Genomic DNA, 19516 nt, shown 5'->3' with positions numbered 1-19516 from the left:
AGATTTTTGGATGTTGTTTGTATAACTCAGAGTGATGATACAGTATCTTTATTCACTGGTGTTGTGTGGCGTCAGTACACATACCGTATCGATAACAATGTTTTAGCGATATCAATAAAACATGGAATACATATAATTGATTTCCATACACCAATGTTGGAATAAGTTAAATACGGAAATTGCCATTCTTTGATTTGATCAAAATCCAAACAATGTGAATGACGGGAAAAAATGAAAACAAAAACATATTGGTTATTGATATCACCATGTATCATGATTGCGTTTGATACAGTGGTCATTCACCAGATTATAGAATATTGACATCATCTCTCCATGCAAAAACAATAAAACCAAATGTTTTTTTGTTGTTTGCATGTTGTTTGAAGAAGTCGATATCATACAGAAATCCCGGTTGTACACTGCACGTTACCAATACCAAAACGATATCGCTATCCCATACCATCATACCTTCTTCAAATAACATCTGAACAATAAAAAAAAAATTAAAATCAGATTTAATTTTTTTTTCATAATGCCGTTTATCGCTTTTCCTCACCATAGGATATTGACACATTGTGTTGCGATCCGGACCTTATCAATTAAAGGTCTCAATAATATAAACCGCATGCCCAAATTTGGGTTCCACCTGTTGTGCTGCTGCTTTGTTGTGTGACTACAACATTAGCAAGGGTCCGGGGGGGATGGGCAACCTTTTGGCATGCACCCTAAAATAGAAATCCCTTTATGGGTGGTGGGAAGTACAAAGGCAACGAGGGGGTCAGAGATGAGCCCCTCTTCCATAAAAGTGCTCTTTTATCGGAATAACCGGAAAGCTCACTGGCTTTTCTTGACCTTCGTCTTCAAGCTTCAACCTGCCCACCTTCACCACCACCACCGCTCCCTCTGCCACTCCCAGCACCAACAACCAAACCCCCTCCCCCCCTTGATAGAGGCGTGCACGTGGTTGCACTGGTGTCACTTTACAGACCAGCCGTGGACAGTGGACAGTCTTGCTGAAAAGCAGGACCGGGGCACGTTTGCTTTTTGGATCTGATCGCGTTTTGTCTCCAAGCTTGAAGTCCAAGAGGGGAGCTGCCAGGCACGCTCTCTCTCGGGTGGAGCTTGACGAAGCTGCCAAAAGTCATGCCGGCCGGCTTTCAGCAACTGGGAGGAGAGGTCAGTGGCCTTGGGAGGTGTGTTCGAAAGGGTTACGGCCGAGCAGGCCGATCGCCATAGGGATGAAAAGTTTCTGGAGTTCTTTGGTGAAAAAGTCCAGCTTCCATAAAGAAAACATTCCTGGGTTAGTTCTGCGTTTTGACCTTGAGGCCACCTCTTTGACTGCTTCTTGCACAAACAATGTCAACTGGGTATGCCTCCACGAGATTATTATGATCTAGTGGTAAATAGAATCTATCCCATAGCCAATTTTTTTCTGTTTAGTTTTTATGGTAAATATTTATACTGCTTATATTTCTTTCAAATTTGGTAGAATTATTCTTTTTTAATTTGAAAATATTATTGTTTTTTAATTAAAAATATATTTTTAAAATTAAAATCATCAGTTTTGCCATTATAAATATGAGCAATTTAGATCATAATAAATAGATCCTTATTGGATATCAATATACACATATATGTATAGCTAACCTTAAAGATGTGTTTACTTTAAAAATATATAAATATTCATGTTATTTTGCTACAAGTATTTTGAAAATTATGAGAGATTTATTTATTAATGTTATGATTTTATTTTCAAAATTGTTTAGCATTCATTTAAAAATATACAGTGGCGACTCAGTTTTAGTTTTCATTTGGTAAACCCGTATTAATTTTTAAAATTATTTTAAACTACGTTTATGCTAATATTTTGTTATTATTCAGACCTTAAATTGATCTAAATAATAAATTTTTTCCCCCCCGATATTAGCTTTGACATAATGGAGAAAAAAATAGGGGATTTTTTTCTTTATTTGTACAATGGAAGCTCACTGTCCAAATTAGTAAATGACTTTCAATATTATCATTGTTGTTATTATTATTATATGCGTAACTTTGTGGGAGGTCCCATTTAACAAAAGGCATAACATCAGAGAGCGGAGGTAAGGTGCCATGTCTGTCACCGTGGAAACAGGTGCCTGTATTTTGGGAATATCTGGGTTATATTAATAGATGTCAATATTAGTGTGTGTGTGTGTGTGTGTGTGTGTGTTGCAGACGGTGACTGGAACCCTTGCCCTATCCGTGTTCACTGCTGTACTGGGATCCCTGGAGTTTGGATACAACATCGGTGTCATCAATGCACCTCAGAAGGTACGAGCAAGATTTCATTCCAATTAGATCAGGTAATCAGTTTAAGTTCTACATACAGTTGCTGTCAAACTAAAAAGCTCAAAAATTGCATTGAACGGTTCATCAAGTGAGGTTCAACCTCGTGGCTGTTCCTGGCGAGTCATGTGACCCGTTTCACCTTGAGTGTCACGCAAACGCCAGCTGACAAGCAAAACCAAAATAGGGGCCGAGATATTTATGTTGAACACAGGCCTTGGCGCACGACAAGCGCGAGCTCGTGACTTGATGTTGTCGTGCGCTCAGATCATCGAGGAGGACTACAACGCCACATGGGTGCACCGCTACGGGCAAGCCATCCCAGCGGGGACCCTCACGTCTCTGTGGTCCCTGTCCGTAGCCATCTTCTCCATCGGCGGGATGCTGTCCTCATTCTGCGTCGGCTTTGTTTCCGAGTGGCTGGGCAGGTAAGGGAGCCCAACTTGAAACTTGGCTTGTGGTGGCTTGCATTCATCCTGCGTGGTGCATGGTCTGACTCGAAAAGCCAATTTTGGAAATTTCGTAGACGAACACATGCCGGCAGATCTGCAAGAGGGATGGTTGCACCGCTGTGACGGTGTTCACAGCCGCATTTGAAATGTGGTCAATCAAATCAGCCCTTTAAATGCGGTGTGTTAGTTGTGCACTAGTCTTGACGTGGTGGACATCTGCACCGTGAAGTAGGCACTTGCAGACTACCTTGATTGTTCACGTGGCCCCCACGGATGATTTAAAAACGACGATTCAGAGGATTTGATGCACACGGTTCACATATTTATGAATAAAAATGTCAGGTCCATCTCCAATACATTACTTCTGCTGTGCCGACCCGCTAAGCTTTTCAAAAAACGGTCTACCAAATTGGCACAATATCTTTAAGTGACTGGTCCATGGCCATCGGGCCACCATTAATGTCGGACCCAGGATGAACTGCAATTGTGTCAAAAGAAGTGAATCGCTGTTGATAAATCCTAAATTCCTGATCGCAGGAGAAAAGCCATGCTGATCAACAACTTGCTAGCCTTCATGGGTGGGACGCTGATGGGCCTGTCCAAGGTGTGTCGCTCCTTTGAAATGTTGATCCTTGGACGCCTTGTCATCGGCGCCTACTGCGGTGAGCGCTTCGCCGCAGTGTCGCGCTTTTCTTCCGCTGCGCCGCGTTTCACGCCACTCCTTTTGGTTGGACCCCACCCCAGGGCTGGCATCCGGCTTGACCCCTATGTATGTGGGCGAGATAGCGCCAACCAGTCTGCGCGGGGCGCTGGGTACGCTGCACCAGCTGGCCATCGTCACAGGGATTCTCTTGGCGCAGGTGAGATGGCTGGTGACCATTTTTCCAATGAAGGACGGTTGGGGGACAGTCACTGATTTTAAGGCGCTTCCGTTCAGATTCTAGGGCTGGAGCAGCTGCTGGGAGGTGAGGAGCTGTGGCCCATCCTCATGGGGCTGACGGTGTTGCCGACCGTCCTCCAGATGGCGCTGCTACCGTTCTGCCCCGAGAGCCCCCGCTTTCTCTACATCATCCGATGTCAGGAGCACCACGCCAAGAGAGGTGAAATTGAATAAAATCACAAATATAATGCAACCGGTTCAGGGTGTCCCTCGCCTACTGCCCGAAGACGGCTGGGATAGGCTCCAGCACCCACCGCCACCCTTGAGATGATAAAGCGGATCAGAAGATGGATTGATGGATAAAATATAACGCTCCAGGGGCTAAAGTGGGGCACCACATATTTCAGACGGGGCTATAGGACCCCCCTAGATCCAGTGTAGCGCCATCCTTGGTTTTTCCTTCTCCCTCCTCTTCTTCCAACACCTCATCCTCCGATTCTTTCGTCTTTTTGTACTCCTTCTGTATTCTGTCAATTGGGGATTTCTCCATTGTGAGACAAATAAAAGTTTTCTTATCTTATATTATTCTTCTCATTCTTTCACCTCATCCTCCCAGTCTTTCTTTCTTCCTCATCTTTTTCTTCCCTCAAATTCTTCCTCTTCCCACCTTCTTTAGCTCCTCCTCTCCTTCCACCTCACCTTCCTTCTTTACTTCCCCTCCTCTTCTTCCTGGGCTCGTTGATCATCAATAGTGATGACGGTAGCTGTGAAAAAAATCATTTTCGCTAGTAAACAAACAAATGTGATTGACCAGCAGGAGTTTAAGTGGCATTGCCGTCGGGTTTGTAGGCCTGAGGAGGTTGACGGGGCGCCAGGAAGTGGGCGACCTGCTGGCGGAGATGAAGGAGGAGAAGAGGAGGATGGACATGGAAAGGAAGGTGTCCATCGCGGAGCTGTTCCGGTCGCCGCTGCATCGCCAGCCGATGGTCATTTCCATTCTGCTGCAGCTCTCCCAGCAGCTCTCCGGGATCAACGCGGTAAGCCGTCAACAGCCCGTGAGCAAAATCCATCAGGTGATGTTTTTGTCGTGCGTCCGTGCAGATTTTTTACTACTCCACCAGCATCTTTACCAAGGCCGGGGTCCAAAGTCCAGTTTATGCCACAATTGGAGCCGGAGTGGTGAACTGTGCTTTCACCGTGGTCTCGGTCAGTCGGAACAATTCTTCATTTCAGAAACGACCGAAATGCTTTCGGGGCGCTTCACTTTTTCCTCATTTTGTGTTCCAGCTAAATTCCAAAGTAGGATAAATTCGTCTTTTGCCTTTAATTACAAAACAATATTTAGTCATGACGTTTTCCATCTCACAGCCTTCGCTCAATACTTTGAAGAACCTTTGGCAACAATTAGTCATTTTTTTAGTATGTGGTGAGAAGCTTAGCACTCAACCTCCATCAGGTTGAAGTGGGGGCGATTTGGAAACTTGGGGCGATTTGGAAACTTGAGCCAAAAGAGCCTCTACACTCTCATTCGCTGGCTTCCATGTCACTCACCTGGACAGGCTCCGCCTTTTAAAGGTGCACACACTCCAAAGTCGCAGACACTGTCGCAGGCCATATTGTAATTACGGTCATACCTCGGTTTTAGACAATAATCCGTTCCAGAAGGCTGCTCGAAAAGCTTTTTGTTCGAAATCCGAAACTATTTTATTAGCCCACGATTAGGGGCTAATATACTATGCACAAATAACAGAAAAAACTGTCAGATTTGCGTATATCACAACAAACACGTCTGCTCTCAAAGAACGTTACACGAGGAAGCGTCACTTCCTCCTGTAAGGAAGCCGAGATGAGTCGAGCAGCGCTTTGGGGTTTACTGGGTTTGGACGAAAACCGATTTTCGATCGTAATACGAGGCTTAAAAAGCTTGAATTTACTGGTCGAAGAGCGATTTGGTTGAGAATAGAGACTTTTGAAAATCGAGGTATGACTCACATCCTTGCATAATTGTGAAGCCATATACATTTTTGATGCTCTCAATACGTCTTACTGTACACAAAACAAATTGATGGATAACTAGTTCTAAAATGAGAAGCCAGGAGACAAAATAGTGGCTCAATTATGAATGTTATTTTTTAATTAATGGAAATAATTGCTATGGTAGACAATTTGAGGATGGTGACCCCAAGAGGACAATAACAATGCCTGCATATCATAAGCATATTTTATCATACAATTTTAAAATACAAATAAAATACATCAATGGTTGCTTATTTTGCAGATTTTCATCTATCACAGGCCGGGACTACTGGACTTGTGATTTCTTAGGTTACCTTCACACTACTGCAGCGTATGATGTCAAATCTGGATTTTGTTTTGTTAAATCTGATCTATTAATGAGGTCGTTCATGTTAGAAAAACAGATGCGTCCATGAAGTGTTTGGAATCGACCTGCAGTATAAACATAGCCCTATTTTTTATGTTTAATACTGTAAATTTGCAAAAACCTAAACAGTAGAAGCAAACATGTTTTATATTGTCATGATGGGTTGTTGGGTATCAAATTTTGAGGTGGCTGCAACATAAAATATGGAAAAGTGGATTGCTGTGAATACTTTGCAGATTTTTGCCAGGAATTAACAGCAATTTCTTGACAGCTCTTCCTAGTTGAGCGGATGGGCCGGAGGACGCTCCACATGCTGGGGCTGGGCGGCATGTGTGTCTGCGCCGTGGTCATGACCGTAGCTCTCAGTTTATTGGTCAGTCCGCCACCCCAGCTTTCCAGGCCGCCTGGAGTGGCACAGGCTATTTCCTGATGCTTGTCCTTCCAACTCCTCACAGGACACCGTCCCCGCAATGAGCTACGTCAGCATGTTGTCCATCTTCGGTTTCGTGGCCTTCTTCGAGGTCGGTCCGGGTCCAATCCCTTGGTTCATTGTCGCCGAGCTGTTCTCGCAGGGTCCCAGGCCAGCTGCTATGGCCGTGGCAGGTTGCTCAAACTGGACCGCTAACTTCGTCATTGGCATGGGCTTCCAGTATGTTGCTGTGAGTATGCCCACTCCTACAACCCTCGGAAAAAAAACAACATCATGATCCAAAGCATACCACATCGTTGCATTCAGCAAAAGGAACATGTCATGATCCAAAACATGCCACATCACATCTAGCGAAAGGAATAGGTCATAATCCAAAGCATGCCACATCAGGCCATCGATAGAAAGGAACTAATCATGATCCAAAGCATACTACATCATACCAGTCAAAAGGAACAGGTTATCCAAAGCGTACCACATCATGTCATCTGTCAAAAGGACGAAATTACGATCCAACACATACAGTATATCAGGCCTCATCCATTGAAAGGAACTCTTTATGATCCAAAGCACACCACATCACACATCTATCAAAACCAACTCGTGATCCAAAGCATAAAGATTCTTTATATTAGATCCTAATGATGTGGTATGATTTGGATCATGAGGGGTAACTTTGAATCAGGGATAGGCGATGTGTTAGGCTTTGGATCATGAACTGTTCCTTTGGATGAGAAGTGGTCTCCTGATCCAAAGTACACCACATCAAACAACTCATTTATCTCCGCACCCAGGAGCTGTGCGGACCGTACGTGTTCCTGATCTTCGCCGCGCTGCTGCTCTTCTTCCTCGTCTTCACCTTCTTCCGCGTGCCCGAGACACGGGGCAAGACCTTCGACCAGATTTCCGCCAACTTCCACCACGCCTCAGCAGACGACGCCATGATGGACATGGATATGGAACTCAACAAGACGAGCACGGAACTGGACTACTTTGGGGACGAAAGCATTAACTGACAATTTCCATGACGACACTGGAAGGCTTTTGTTGTATTTATAATCCGAGTGTTGTGTTAAGAAAAAAAAAAAAAAAACCTAACACTTATTTCCAGGGAATACGTAACGCGCATTTACTTCTAATTCCACACACTGGAATTTTTGCACTTTAATGATATATCTTAGACTATTAAAAAGAATAATTAATTTCGGGTACTCAGAAGAGGAACTCAAAGATGTTTCGTCCGATTTTAAGGCAAGACATACGCGAGCTGAGGCTAAATTATCAAAACATGATCATTCTCAATATGTAGCGTGTGGATCAAGTTTGATAACACAAATCTTGAAAAGGCACAACTCTTGCATTTAGTTTAAGTCCAATCGTAACAATTAAGCACCCCCCAAAAATAAATTTAAAAAGTCACGTTTTTGTGATAGCATGCTCGAGACATTTGACAACTCTCATTGGCAGTTGTACAAATTCCCTCATCTTAACCGTTTGGCTAAATAGCTACCCAATTGTACCTACAACCAGATGAGTGATGCAAAGTTACAAAAAAAAAAAAAAAAAAAGTATATTTGCATTTTTGTCATTGTGCGCCACAGTTTGAAACCAGAAACTTAAACCTCCCTCGGCCTGTAAAATATGAACGATGGTTGCCCAATTTTGAGCACGTACAAGACAGACGGCCAACGCTGAATTGCAAAAGGTTTGTCATAACGTTGCAATCAAGGAAATTTAGTCAAATACGCGTCCTGGTTAACGGTTCATAGGCAGTTGGGCTCTGGAGCCTCTCTCCTTTTCATCTATACCTCTTTTGTCTAGATATTAATTTAAACATTTAAAGCGTGATGTTTGTGTACATTTCCTGTAAATGAACAGCAATAAAAATAACAGGACTGAATCCTCAGAATTGCAAACATGGTTTATTCACATTGCACATAATCCCCTCCATGGGAAACCGAAAAAAAAAAATCACAAGTAAAACAAAGTTTTTCCATTAATAATTCACCCTCTAACGAGGATAACGAAGGGTACCTTTAAGAATTGTCAGGTGGTAACTAAACCCAGCCCCGTAAATACACCTGCTTTGTTCTCCCCTCTTCAACAAAATTAAAAAGTCAAATAAAAATCAAGGCTAGTTCCTGTAGTAACTACTTGATGCATCAATTTAAAGAAAATTGTTGTTTTTTAGGGAAGTTGAAGAAGCATTTCTTTTTTTAAATCATTTCCCTTTTTATGCCCCTTCTTAAGATGAAAATCCACACCTGTGTCTTTCCTGCCTATGGAGTAAGGTGGGGGGCAGGGCAGAGGTGTTGCGAGGGTTGACGCAGGTTTAGGGGACGGGGGGGTTGGGGGTGTGCAAGGAGGGGAGACGTGCGTTCTCAAATAGGGCCAGTCCTTCAATGAGTGGACCTTTCAAAAACAGTGAAGGAAATGTTTTAGTCATACATTGAAAACTCATGTAGAACCGAACTGAAAGGTTCATTCCCACACCTTCTCAAGGGTCCCTCGACTGTCCGCGAGGGACCGTCACTCCGTCGGTGCCGGGACACTTGTGTCAGCGGGCTGCTGCAAGTCAAGGTCAAAAAGGTCAATGCCATCACCTTCAATAATGGAAGGTTGGTTTACTTGGCGCCTTACCTCTGGTGACTTGGGTGGGCTCTTAAGAGAGCCCTTTGGGGATTTGGATTTCAAGTCTCCCTTGGAGGTCTGAGGAGGGGTACCGGGTTCCGAGGCAGACTTCTCGGTCCCGTTCTGAGAGAGTGGAAGCTCAATGCCCATAAAAACTCAAACACACACGGAATTTACTAGCCGTCGGCTCACTTTGGAGACCGATGACTCAGAGTTTCTCTGCCGTCGGCGTCTCTGCTGGCGTTGCCGCTGCTTCTGGCCCTCTGCGGCGTCGGCATTGTTTTCGGACGACTCTGGTTGCTCCTCAGGTGCATTTGCCTGCTGCTGCTGATTCTGATCACCCTCCTTCGGATGGGCCGAAGCAGGTCGTGGACGGAACGGTCTGGAACCGGCGAGATAAATCCGCATTCAACCATCAGTCAGGAAATATGAAAACCTGCAACGTTACCGCCGATATGGCCGCCAGAACCGACGCCGCGGCGCTCTTTGATCTCCTTCTGTGCCTTTTAGTTCGCCTGTTTCACCCTGAAAAACAATTGGCAGGTGCCATTAAAATTGAAGAAATAAACCGATGAATAAATAAATTACATTTGACTGCGGGAGCGGTCGGCGAGGCCTTTGGCGTTGCTGCAGCTGGGGTCTTCCATCGTCGGCACGCCCTTCCTCATCGACACCGGGGGTCTGGCCGTCTGCTGGCTTGTCCCCGGGCCGCGGGAAGAACCTCCGCCGGAAGCGGCGCTTGTTGGGCGCGTAGCGGCTCCCCTTGACAGGCACCCCGCCGGGGCCCGTCACGTTGGCTGCTTCCGAACCCTGGGGGAGGTAGTTGGAAACAACTTTACAAATCTGAAGTCCTAATTTGTTCAGACAATATGAAATGCATAAAGTGATCTGAATTTTTAGGTCCTAAACAGACTTTTTTTTTAAAGGAAGAAAGTACAAAAATAAAGGTCTAAAAATCCGCATGAAGGCTCAAGTGTCCTCATTTTAGAAAATGAATTAAGAGATTATGGAAATTCAATTTTGAAATATTAAAAGATTTTTTAAAAAAGATTAGGCCAGTTGAAAAAAAATTGACAAATCAGGTAATCAAACTACTCATTCTTGCCTTTACTATACAGACGAATTTCGAATTTAATGTTACATTTAATATAGCGATATTGAAAAAAAAAAATTCTTCCATGCGCGTTTTTTTTTTTTTTTTTTTAAACAAGTTGAAATGGCTTGTGCTTACCTTGACAGCTTCGATCACGTCGAACTCTACCACTTCGCCGTCGCCAACGCTCCGGAGGAACTTCCTCGGGTTGTTTTTCTTGATTGCCGTCTGAGAAAAAGACAACAAAAGTCACCAAAACAAGTCAGCCGTCACCAAATTTAGGTCGCACTTTACCTGATGAACAAACACATCTTCCTTGGTATCATTCCTGAGGAAAGCAAAACAAATTACCATCACTCCTGCTTACAAGACAGTGTGAATATGTATTGAAGAAATAAATACCTGTTAATGAAGCCATATCCATTACGTACGTTGAACCACTTCACTGTCCCTTGTACCAAGGTGGCTGAAGCAATGGAAGCATTTGATTAAAAGCATTGCCAACTAAATCTAAACACAATGCTAAAAATGCTAACTAGCTCTGTAGCAAAGATTTTACTTGGGAATGCCTCATTGATTGTGATGCGTGTGAGGCAATGATTAACTGCAAGACTTTGAAATCAAGTGCACACCAGGTCACTGGGAAGGGCCACAACGTCGTAAAAATAAAACAAGCTTTTAGTCATCCATTTTTTTAAGGGGCTTTTAGTTTTGATTATAATGGTTATCACAATCCTAACGTTAAATACAATTAGTGGTTCTCAATTTAAATTTACTTGAACCAGTCATCATATGGTCTTCATATTTTGACACCTTGAGACCAAGACGACAGACACCTCACAGGCCAGCTAATGTACAAGGTTTCAAACAGAAGTGGATACTGGGCAACAGGTTGCGACAGAGATACAGAGAGAATGGAAGAGCCACAGAATGGCATACAAGTAGACCTGCTTGGAAATTTTCACAAATCAAATCCGGTTTGTGAATTTCTTCCCATCCAGTGACTTCACTACAGGTATGCCTCAAGGATTCCCCCCCCCCCCTCCCAGGGCTAAAACGGATCTCGAAACAGAGACACATATCAGGACTGAAAAAATACATTGTAATATTTAAAAAATAATAATTTATATTTTTAATGAATTAAAATAAAATGCTGAATGGGTTTAACTATTACACAGATTTCTGACGTATGGCACCCCCTTCTCTGGTGTAGTACCAACATTGTTATACTAACCAGCATTTAAGTACTAAAAATATTTTTTATAAACGGGACTTGCGCTCACACAAGCATTTAGTTGAATTTCTCAATTCATATTAATTACCCTAATCTGAACACGCATACGTAGGCCAACTGGAAATCACTCAAGACTGCAGACACACCATTTCTCCCCAAAAACATGACAATAGGACTACAAAAATGGCTGCGCAGGTGAGCTCACTTACGCCGTGATTAGTCAATCAACACAAACTTCGAGTCACACGTACACCCACGATTCACCTATGACTTTCCTCTCCACTTGTGGCTTGTCTTCCACGGGGGCCAAAGGTGGAGCGCTCTGTGCCTCGGCGTCGCTGTCGGTCATGCTGGCTGTCACTTTGCTAGATGTAACTCCTTGTTGCGCTCTGCGATTGGCGCCCCAACCGAAAGTACTCGGGTCCGGCGTCCACCTGCTCAGGTTTTTATCCAGGCGTAGCCTGGGGCCACCGGGCGGAAGTCACTTTCTGATTGGCGGAATGAGCGCCAGGGCGGGATTTTGGCTGATCGTCTGGGGAAGCGCAGATAAACTCTTTTTTTTTTTCTTCTTTTACTTTAAACATTTTTTTAATATATTAATCTTTTTAACCAACATTCATCTGTCACAAGAAATTATTCACTTTTAAAATGAAAAATAAATAAAACTTTTTGAAGTTCAGTACCGGCTGGACAGTGGGAGACTGGTTCGCACGTCTGCCTCAGCATGCTGATGTCCGGGATTCAATTCCGGGCTCAGGCATAACTATTTGAATCAAAATCTCAATTGAAAAAAAGTATATATCCGGGTTGTAATGTAAAATTACAACTTTCTTCTTATAATGTTGTGAATTTTACAGCATAAAATTACATATTTATTCTCATAACAGGCGGCCCGGTAGTCCAGTGGTTAGCACGTCGGCTTCACAGTGCAGAGGTACCGGGTTCGATTCCAGCTCCGGCCTCCCTGTGTGGAGTTTGCATGTTCTCCCCGGGCCTGCGTGGGTTTTCTCCGGGTACTCCGGTTTCCTCCCACATTCCAAAAAACATGCATGGCAGGCTGATTGGACGCTCTACAATTGTCCCTAGGTGTGAGTGTGGGCGTGGATGGTTGTTCGTCTCTGTGTTCCCTGCGATTGGCTGGCAACTGATTCAGGGTGTCCCCCGCCTGCTGCCCGAAGACGGCTGGGATAGGCTCCAGCACCCCCCGCGACCCTAGTGAGGATCAAGCGGTTCGGAATATGGATGGAGGGATGGATTCTCATAACAATATGCATCTTTTTGTTGGCTAAAATAACGACTTGAGTCAGGTAATGCTAACACTTTTTTCATATAAAATAAAATCTAATTTCTCGCAGTTTGACCACTTAGTTCACAAAAAATATGAATTTTATTTTTATCACATTATCACTTTTTTAAATGTAAATTAATTCTATATAATAATTCAATTCCAAATGTATTCTCCTACTGCTACAGCTATTTTAGATGTGAATAAAACCATTTCATTCTTGTAATGTTGCCACTTTTTTTCCACGTAGAAGTGCTACGGTACTTTAAGCTCCTAGTTACAACTTTTCTGGCGAAAAATGGGCTTTGAGTCCTTAACTTTTCAACATTCACCCAAAAAAAAAACCAAACGAACTTTAAACAGAATATATATCTTTTAATAAATAAAACATACATACAAAAATAGCATGGCAAGAAGACAATGAATGAAAACGAGTAGAAAGAGGAAGTGCATCAGTGTCATTCATGTCAACAAAGTCCTGGTTTTGAAAAGTTGTCTTCTGGTGTCCAGCAGTAGTCGGGCACAGTGGAAGTAGTCTTCTTCGCTTCTTAAGCGGGATGATTGAACTGGCCCATGAACAAAATGGCCCCCGTTGGTTTGTGCTGGATCAAGAAGAGAAAAGGCCGATCCAAAGTGAGCTCCTCCACTGCCATTCGGGAAAATAGCACAGCAGCTGAAAAGACACACAAATGCATTATTCTCCACTTGTTACCATTTTTTATGAGAAATTCCAACATGATTGCACTTTTTTTTTTCGGATCAAATCAGGACTTTATGCTCCTAATGTGGCCAGGTTTTTCCCATGTAAAATTCCGACATAATTCTCGTAACGTCCTCACTTACGTTATTCCCACAGTAATACAACTCACGTAAAAGTGTAGCATTTTTAATTAATTCACATAAAATGAACTACTCAAATGACAGTGGCCCAGTTATATGTGGCTGCCCCGCAACGATGCACTGTAAAAAACACAACTTGTATTTTTGGGGGGCTAAAGCGGTGATTGAAGTTGGAACCAATCACTTGTAAATGTCAAAATAAATTTTGACATTTACGGTAACAACGTTCGTTGGCATAACAAAGCAAACATTTTGTGTGCTCCAAAGCAATTTGCTGGCTTGTTTTAATTACATATTTAAGTTGGGGGAGAAGCAATTTTTTAATATTTTGCTGAAATGCCCAACTTAAAATTTTATCAGTTTGTTGCCTTGAAATTTTGAGTTAACTCAACTTTTTTTTTTGTTGCAGTGTGTGAGCATCTGCCTCAGGTTTGAATGTTTCCAAATAAACGCCTGTCCCATCTGCAGTTGAGGAAATTATTATTACCCGTTGCCGCTGCTCCCTTTGTTCCTTGCTCGTTGACCTCAAGCTTGACTGTCTGGAGAACCTTGGACACGCAAAGCCTCTCGTCGGCTGAAAGGGAAGAATCAGCCGTGTATGTATTAAATACACTGTAGTTCCACAAATAGATAGTTCTGCTCAAATAAATGCCAGCTCCTTTAAAATAATGGATCTTGAACTTGTACAGCCGGCAATGAAAGTGAATGTTCATTGCGATGCGCATTTCAAATACAAGCATTCTTTCCATCATAGGAGAAAAATGGCAAGAAAAAAAAACGGTAAGCAATTACAACATCAATAAATATCTAAAATAAAAATGTCAGTCGGTTTTCTTCAGTTTTGTTGTTTGACTCACTTGTAATGCGGGTGAAATCGGCAGTGGCCAGATTGAACATGTTCCCCAAGCCCATGCTGATGAGTGCAGCCTTCAAGTTGACCTCCGAGTTCAGAGTAAACCTGCAAACAGCAACAAACGCTACTTTATGCTCTTCTAGGCTAAGAGGCCAAAGAAATTTGCTCAGTTTTCCTAAATTAAATACTTTTTTTTGTACATAAAATTATGACTTTATTTTGGTCTCTTAAAGCATTTCTCGAATCATTTTTTCAAAAATGTTGTTCTTGTGCCGTATGTTGATTTAGAAATTTTAGTACGCTACGTTTATTTACCTTCCTTTTAAATGTCTGACATCATCCTGTTTCCGTGTTGCTTTTACACGTTTAAAATTTTTTGTTTGTAAATACCTTTAAATGGTGTTCTTTTAATTATGTGAAGCACATTGAGTTACCTTGTGGATGAAATCTTGTCTTGGCTTCATTTGAGTAACATTGTGATTTATTTCTTCATAAAATTCCAACTTTACCCTCATGACTTTTCAACTTTTTCCATATGGACTTTCAGTTTTACTCTCCTAAAATTATGATGTTTTTTTTTTTTTCACGCAAAGCTACAACTTTGTTCTTGTGCTGTTGGGCCTTTCTTCGAAAAATGTCGACGTTACACCGTTGACATTATGACTATTTCACATAATTTTATTCTTACAACAGTCTTTTTTTTTTCCGCCTGACACGAAAACGGAAATGATCTGTGAAGTGACAACCTGATTCGTGCAGTCGGAAATATATGCGGCACGATTCTTTACCTGGGCATGGTCAACTTTCTCCGAACGTTCCTGAGCTCGGCTCTCCACTGCCGGATCCGCTGGCTGCTCAGGTCGTCGCTGAGGGCGCTGAGCGGCACGTCGGCTTCAAAAGGCGACACCAGCAGCATGCTCAGCGAGTCGCCCTCATACGGGACCTCCACGACATCATAGTCCACGCCGCTGGGAGTCACAAACTCCCCTGTGAACGCAGTAGTCGGAGATTGTAGATCAAGAAATACGAGTAGATTTTTTTTTGCCCCTCCTCTTTTGACGTTACCGTAGTTGAAGCGGTTGGTGAGTGTCATCATGTGAATGGGTACGGAGCTGCCGTTGGCGCTGTGGAACATTCTCTCGTGCGTGAGCTTGGGGTCGAACGGAACCTTCCAGAGTCCCTGGAAGTGGAGGGCGTTGAGGAGCACCAGGCGAGTCTCTTCGCTCAGCGATCCCCGGGCCAAGAACTCAGGAATGACGCCTGCGAAAATCAGCGGCAACGGTTAAAACAGGTGACATTCCAGACACCATTCGGGATGAATTGAAAAGAAAACCACTGAAGAGAAAGAACAAGAAAGGTACGGACAATAGTCAGATTTTCTTCTAATAGCATGGTAAAAAAAAAAAGAAGTGACGTAATTGTGACTTTAGTTTGTAATATTCCAACTTTTATTGACTGGTACAGCACTACAATTGTGAATTTTCAGTACCTGCAGTGTGGTCCGAAACCCAGGCGTTGATGACGTCCACCGCCTGGTCGGGCTTGGTGAAGTCCAGTTGGTGCGGGTGGCTCCTGAAGGCCTTGGACAGGGCCTGGCGGTATCCCTTCTCCAGGCTCATCTTCCTCTCCACCATGACTCCGCTGGCCAACTCCAAACCATCCTCGGCGTGGAGGTCGCGCTGCAGGAAGCGCTGCTGTCGAGACATTCCGCGCTCTGCCGGACACACGTTGCGGATCGTGTCACATGTTAGGACTGTCACATCATATGTACCTGACATGAAGACTATTTTCAATAACACGGGTAAATATAGTGGAAAGTGACCACTTCTTTCACGTCGCATTACGGATCTTGTTTGTGTACATACAACCCCTGATTAAGGAATCACCCTGCGTCGGATTAGGTCGACCGCTACTCATTAGTTAAACAGGTAGCGATCACCCCTTGGAGAGCTGTTGCACCAAGTGGACTGACATGAATCATGGCTCCAACACGAGAGACATCAATTGAAAAAAAAAGACGAGGCTTATCAAGTAACTCTTACTGACAACCACATTGTTTTTAATCTTGATTTCTTTTCGTGTTACTTGAAGCCAGAAAGTTGCCATTTGAAATGACTTCTAATTTTGTGTCACGTGGAAATTTGAAGAAAGGTAAATGGATGACTCCTCTGGGAGTACTACCTTGCAGGGAAAATCCCATTGCGGCAGTCATGGCCTTGCGAGTGTTCCCCGCCGCGCCGAGCTGCGCCATTGCCAGGACGGAGGAAACGCCATACGGGGAGAAAAGCACGTTCCGGTACGCCGAGGCTCCGGCCAAATGGCCGAAGACTTTTAAACCCAAGTCGGTCTGTTTGTCCTGCAGAGAGCCCATCACGGCCCCGCCGCTCACGGCCGCCAAGAGAACAACGATCACGTACTTGCAAAACATCCTGGTAAGGAAAACATGGGGGGGTGTTATTGTTGAAATGAACATCTGAACTTCATTGTTAGAACATCATCTTTATTTAAACATAAAATTATACGTTTTTTTCGAATAAAATAAGATGGATTTTTAAAAAAAAGAGAGAATCCCGCCTGTTTTCTCCAAACAATTTCCTGGAATATGATTGGATTATTCAGTTAAAATGATGACGTCATTCCAGTAAAGTTTCCACGGTGAGACTTGTTAGTGTTCACACTTGTCTGCCATCTGAGGCAGCAGACAAGTGTGCTTTTTGGCCGGTGACCTTTCACTCAGGCCGTGTTTGTGACTCACTGCTAGCGTTGTGCAAACATTACAGTCCAAATTGCAAAAGATTAATCTGTCGACCCGAATGTGGCTATATTCATTGCAATAAAATGGCTACTTTGCTTTTGTGATTTTTTTTCCCTCATACTATTGTTTCCCACAATAATAATAACAAGACTTGTTACATTACGATTTTTTTCCACATCATTTTTTATTCTTGCAGTAATATGGCTGCGCAACTCTTCCTTGTTTTTTCGCCACAATACAACTTCTCTCCTAACGTCACGATTTTTTTTCACTACACGGTTACAATCATAACAATATGACATTCTGTCGATATTTTTTTTTCTTGTGACATGCCATCATTTTCTCACAACTGTTAATCTTTCCTCACATGGCGTTTTTTTTTTTTTGTAAGACAACTTTTTTTGAAACTACTTCTTTTCCTTCTCAAACCGAAAAAGAAAAACGTGACTGTCTTATGGAACAAGCATTGCGTAAGAAAAGACGCGTTATTAAATGGAGCTTGCAAACGATTCGGAATAAGTTCTTACCTCGTTGTTGGCGTCTGTCTACTAGGCTGTCTGGTTTCCTGTGGCTACTGCTTGAGTGTAAATGACTTGGGGAGTTCCTTTGCTTTTATAGGGTTTGCGCCCACTCACACATGCACACACACGCACACACACACGCGCGCACACACACGCATGCAGTAAGTTGCAGTCAAGTCTGACGGCTTGTGCACACAGAGGTTATTTGTGATGATGATGTCATTTGGCACTGTCTGGAAAGGCTTCCTTTTCGTACATTGACACATCCAACCCCCCCCCCCCTTCCCCCCTCACTCGTAGCTCTGTTTGTCAAGTGGAAAAATTCACTTCATGTTTTCTCTTTGCCACTAACACACACACACACACACACACACACGCACACACACACACGCACACACACACACGCACACACGCACACACACGCACACACGCACACACACACACACACACACGCACGCACACACACACACACAAACAGAGGCACACACATCCCTGTGGTATGTGGTAAAGTCACTGTCCCCAGAGATGGGAAAGTGCACCCCTCGCGATGATCAATGCCATAGCAATGAACAACAATATATATATATTTTTTTAAGTATCTCCAAAATTTTTTTATCCTCACGAGGATCCTAATTGTGGGGAGAGGCAAACATTATTCATTCATTCCAGATAAGTCAATTTTGATAACGGCCAAATTCATTGTTTCTGTTCAGTGAAGTCTTAAAAAAAAACAAATAAAGTGTGACGAGAACCCAGTGGCTACATCAGTACTGAAAAGTCACCGTATGAGGCCTCAGTCAAAACAAACAGGAAGGGGGAGGAATATATGCCGACTCATGATCCTGCGTGAATACATCACTGTGGCGCATATGATTGACATAGCAAGCCTGAGGAACGGCCTGCTCGCTTAATGCTGACATGTCATGGAAAATCACATTGACGTACTCACGAGTAGCATCGACGGTCGCATCCATCCAATCATCCGTCAATCGCCAACTATTTGTGATCATCAATTGTTCGTTTAGAGACCAATATATTTTTTAATGCTCAGAATGCAACCATCTCAAAAGTCAATATTCTTACATTTCTTACATCCTTGATGAAAGCGGACGGATTGTAATTGTGTGGAATCAAAATAAAACACTGACAAACATCTCCTTTTACTTTGGAGAAAATGATCAACATTTTGTCTATTTTCTGACACGTTACCTGCCGCACCAGTAACCAAATGATGAAGAAGTGCATTTCCGGCACTGTAAATTTCGAGAAAAGAAAATGTCTATGCGACTGGGCAGTATTATACTTGAGAAGGAGCAGCACAATGAATTCAATTGCAGCATGAAATCGTAATGGGCAAATTGTTTATTGCTTTACATTACAAACGTGGCAATGTAACAAATAAATTACAACAACAAACACGAAAGGGCATTTATTCTTCCACTTTGCTGGCTAATTTGGATTGGAATGTCAATGGCCGGCTTTTCGAAGCAACATACTAACTCTCGAGTCGGCATGTATTTTTTTCACATTTTTTCCACGTGTACTATTTTTTCTGTATTTTCCCTAGGTACAATTCCTAATTAATTCTCGTCATTTGTTTTTTTTTGTGCATGCTGAGGCACAATTATTTATAAACCCCTGGCTCACCACACAATCTTTTTTTGGTTTTATCTTTAATACGGTAGTTCCTGTGAACTCTTGTTGCAGGGTGACACATTAAAAGAGGATATTTTCAAGGGAATACCAGCATTCCTTATCATGCTACTCACCAAGCATCTGGTACAAACGGGAAGTAACATGATTTTTCCATTCCGTGTGGGGGGTCAGACATTTGTCA

At 43.0% G+C, this 19516-nt stretch overlaps 3 protein-coding genes across 5 annotated transcripts; 1 reads left to right on the top strand and 2 right to left on the bottom strand.

Annotated features, from left to right (window-relative positions):
* The first annotated feature begins 996 nt into the window (after positions 1-996).
* On the top strand, positions 997-8367 carry LOC147209069 (solute carrier family 2, facilitated glucose transporter member 4-like). Of its 3 annotated transcripts, none has more exons than XM_086104643.1 (11): positions 997-1176; positions 2215-2310; positions 2593-2753; positions 3315-3439; positions 3522-3637; positions 3715-3877; positions 4507-4694; positions 4759-4863; positions 6312-6413; positions 6496-6699; positions 7262-8367. In XM_086104643.1, exons 1-11 carry the CDS (start codon positions 1144-1146, stop codon positions 7481-7483), a joined length of 1515 nt encoding a protein of 504 aa, XP_085960769.1. In that variant the 5' UTR covers positions 997-1143; the 3' UTR covers positions 7484-8367. The 3 variants fall into 3 exon arrangements, with proteins under 3 accessions (XP_085960769.1, XP_085960771.1, XP_085960772.1); XM_086104646.1 differs by lacking the exon at positions 997-1176 and adding an exon at positions 1211-1300 and having other exon boundaries at positions 2687-2753; XM_086104645.1 differs by lacking the exon at positions 4759-4863.
* A 31-nt stretch (positions 8368-8398) lies between these two features.
* Positions 8399-11832, bottom strand: LOC147209068 (Y-box-binding protein 2-A-like). Its single transcript, XM_086104648.1, has 10 exons — positions 11690-11832; positions 10594-10657; positions 10486-10519; positions 10330-10419; positions 9687-9908; positions 9547-9623; positions 9291-9480; positions 9108-9221; positions 8961-9035; positions 8399-8879 (listed from the first exon to the last, which is right to left on the bottom strand). The coding sequence occupies exons 1-9, from the start codon at positions 11772-11774 to the stop codon at positions 8997-8999; spliced, it is 915 nt and encodes a 304-aa protein (XP_085960774.1). The 5' UTR covers positions 11775-11832; the 3' UTR covers positions 8399-8879; positions 8961-8996.
* A 1232-nt stretch (positions 11833-13064) lies between these two features.
* Positions 13065-17810, bottom strand: serpine1 (serpin peptidase inhibitor, clade E (nexin, plasminogen activator inhibitor type 1), member 1). Its single transcript, XM_086104642.1, has 8 exons — positions 17686-17810; positions 16585-16832; positions 15893-16117; positions 15469-15663; positions 15192-15390; positions 14408-14508; positions 14038-14124; positions 13065-13383 (listed from the first exon to the last, which is right to left on the bottom strand). The coding sequence occupies exons 2-8, from the start codon at positions 16829-16831 to the stop codon at positions 13259-13261; spliced, it is 1179 nt and encodes a 392-aa protein (XP_085960768.1). The 5' UTR covers position 16832; positions 17686-17810; the 3' UTR covers positions 13065-13258.
* Between the last annotated feature and the right edge of the window lie 1706 nt (positions 17811-19516).

Source organism: Hippocampus guttulatus, chromosome 2, assembly GCF_054856545.1.
Source record: "Hippocampus guttulatus isolate MCC_2025c chromosome 2, RoL_Hgut_1.0, whole genome shotgun sequence".
Taxonomy (NCBI): Eukaryota; Metazoa; Chordata; class Actinopteri; order Syngnathiformes; family Syngnathidae; genus Hippocampus; species Hippocampus guttulatus.
Note: the sequence above shows the minus strand (reverse complement) of the source record. Positions and strands in the feature narration are given on the sequence as shown.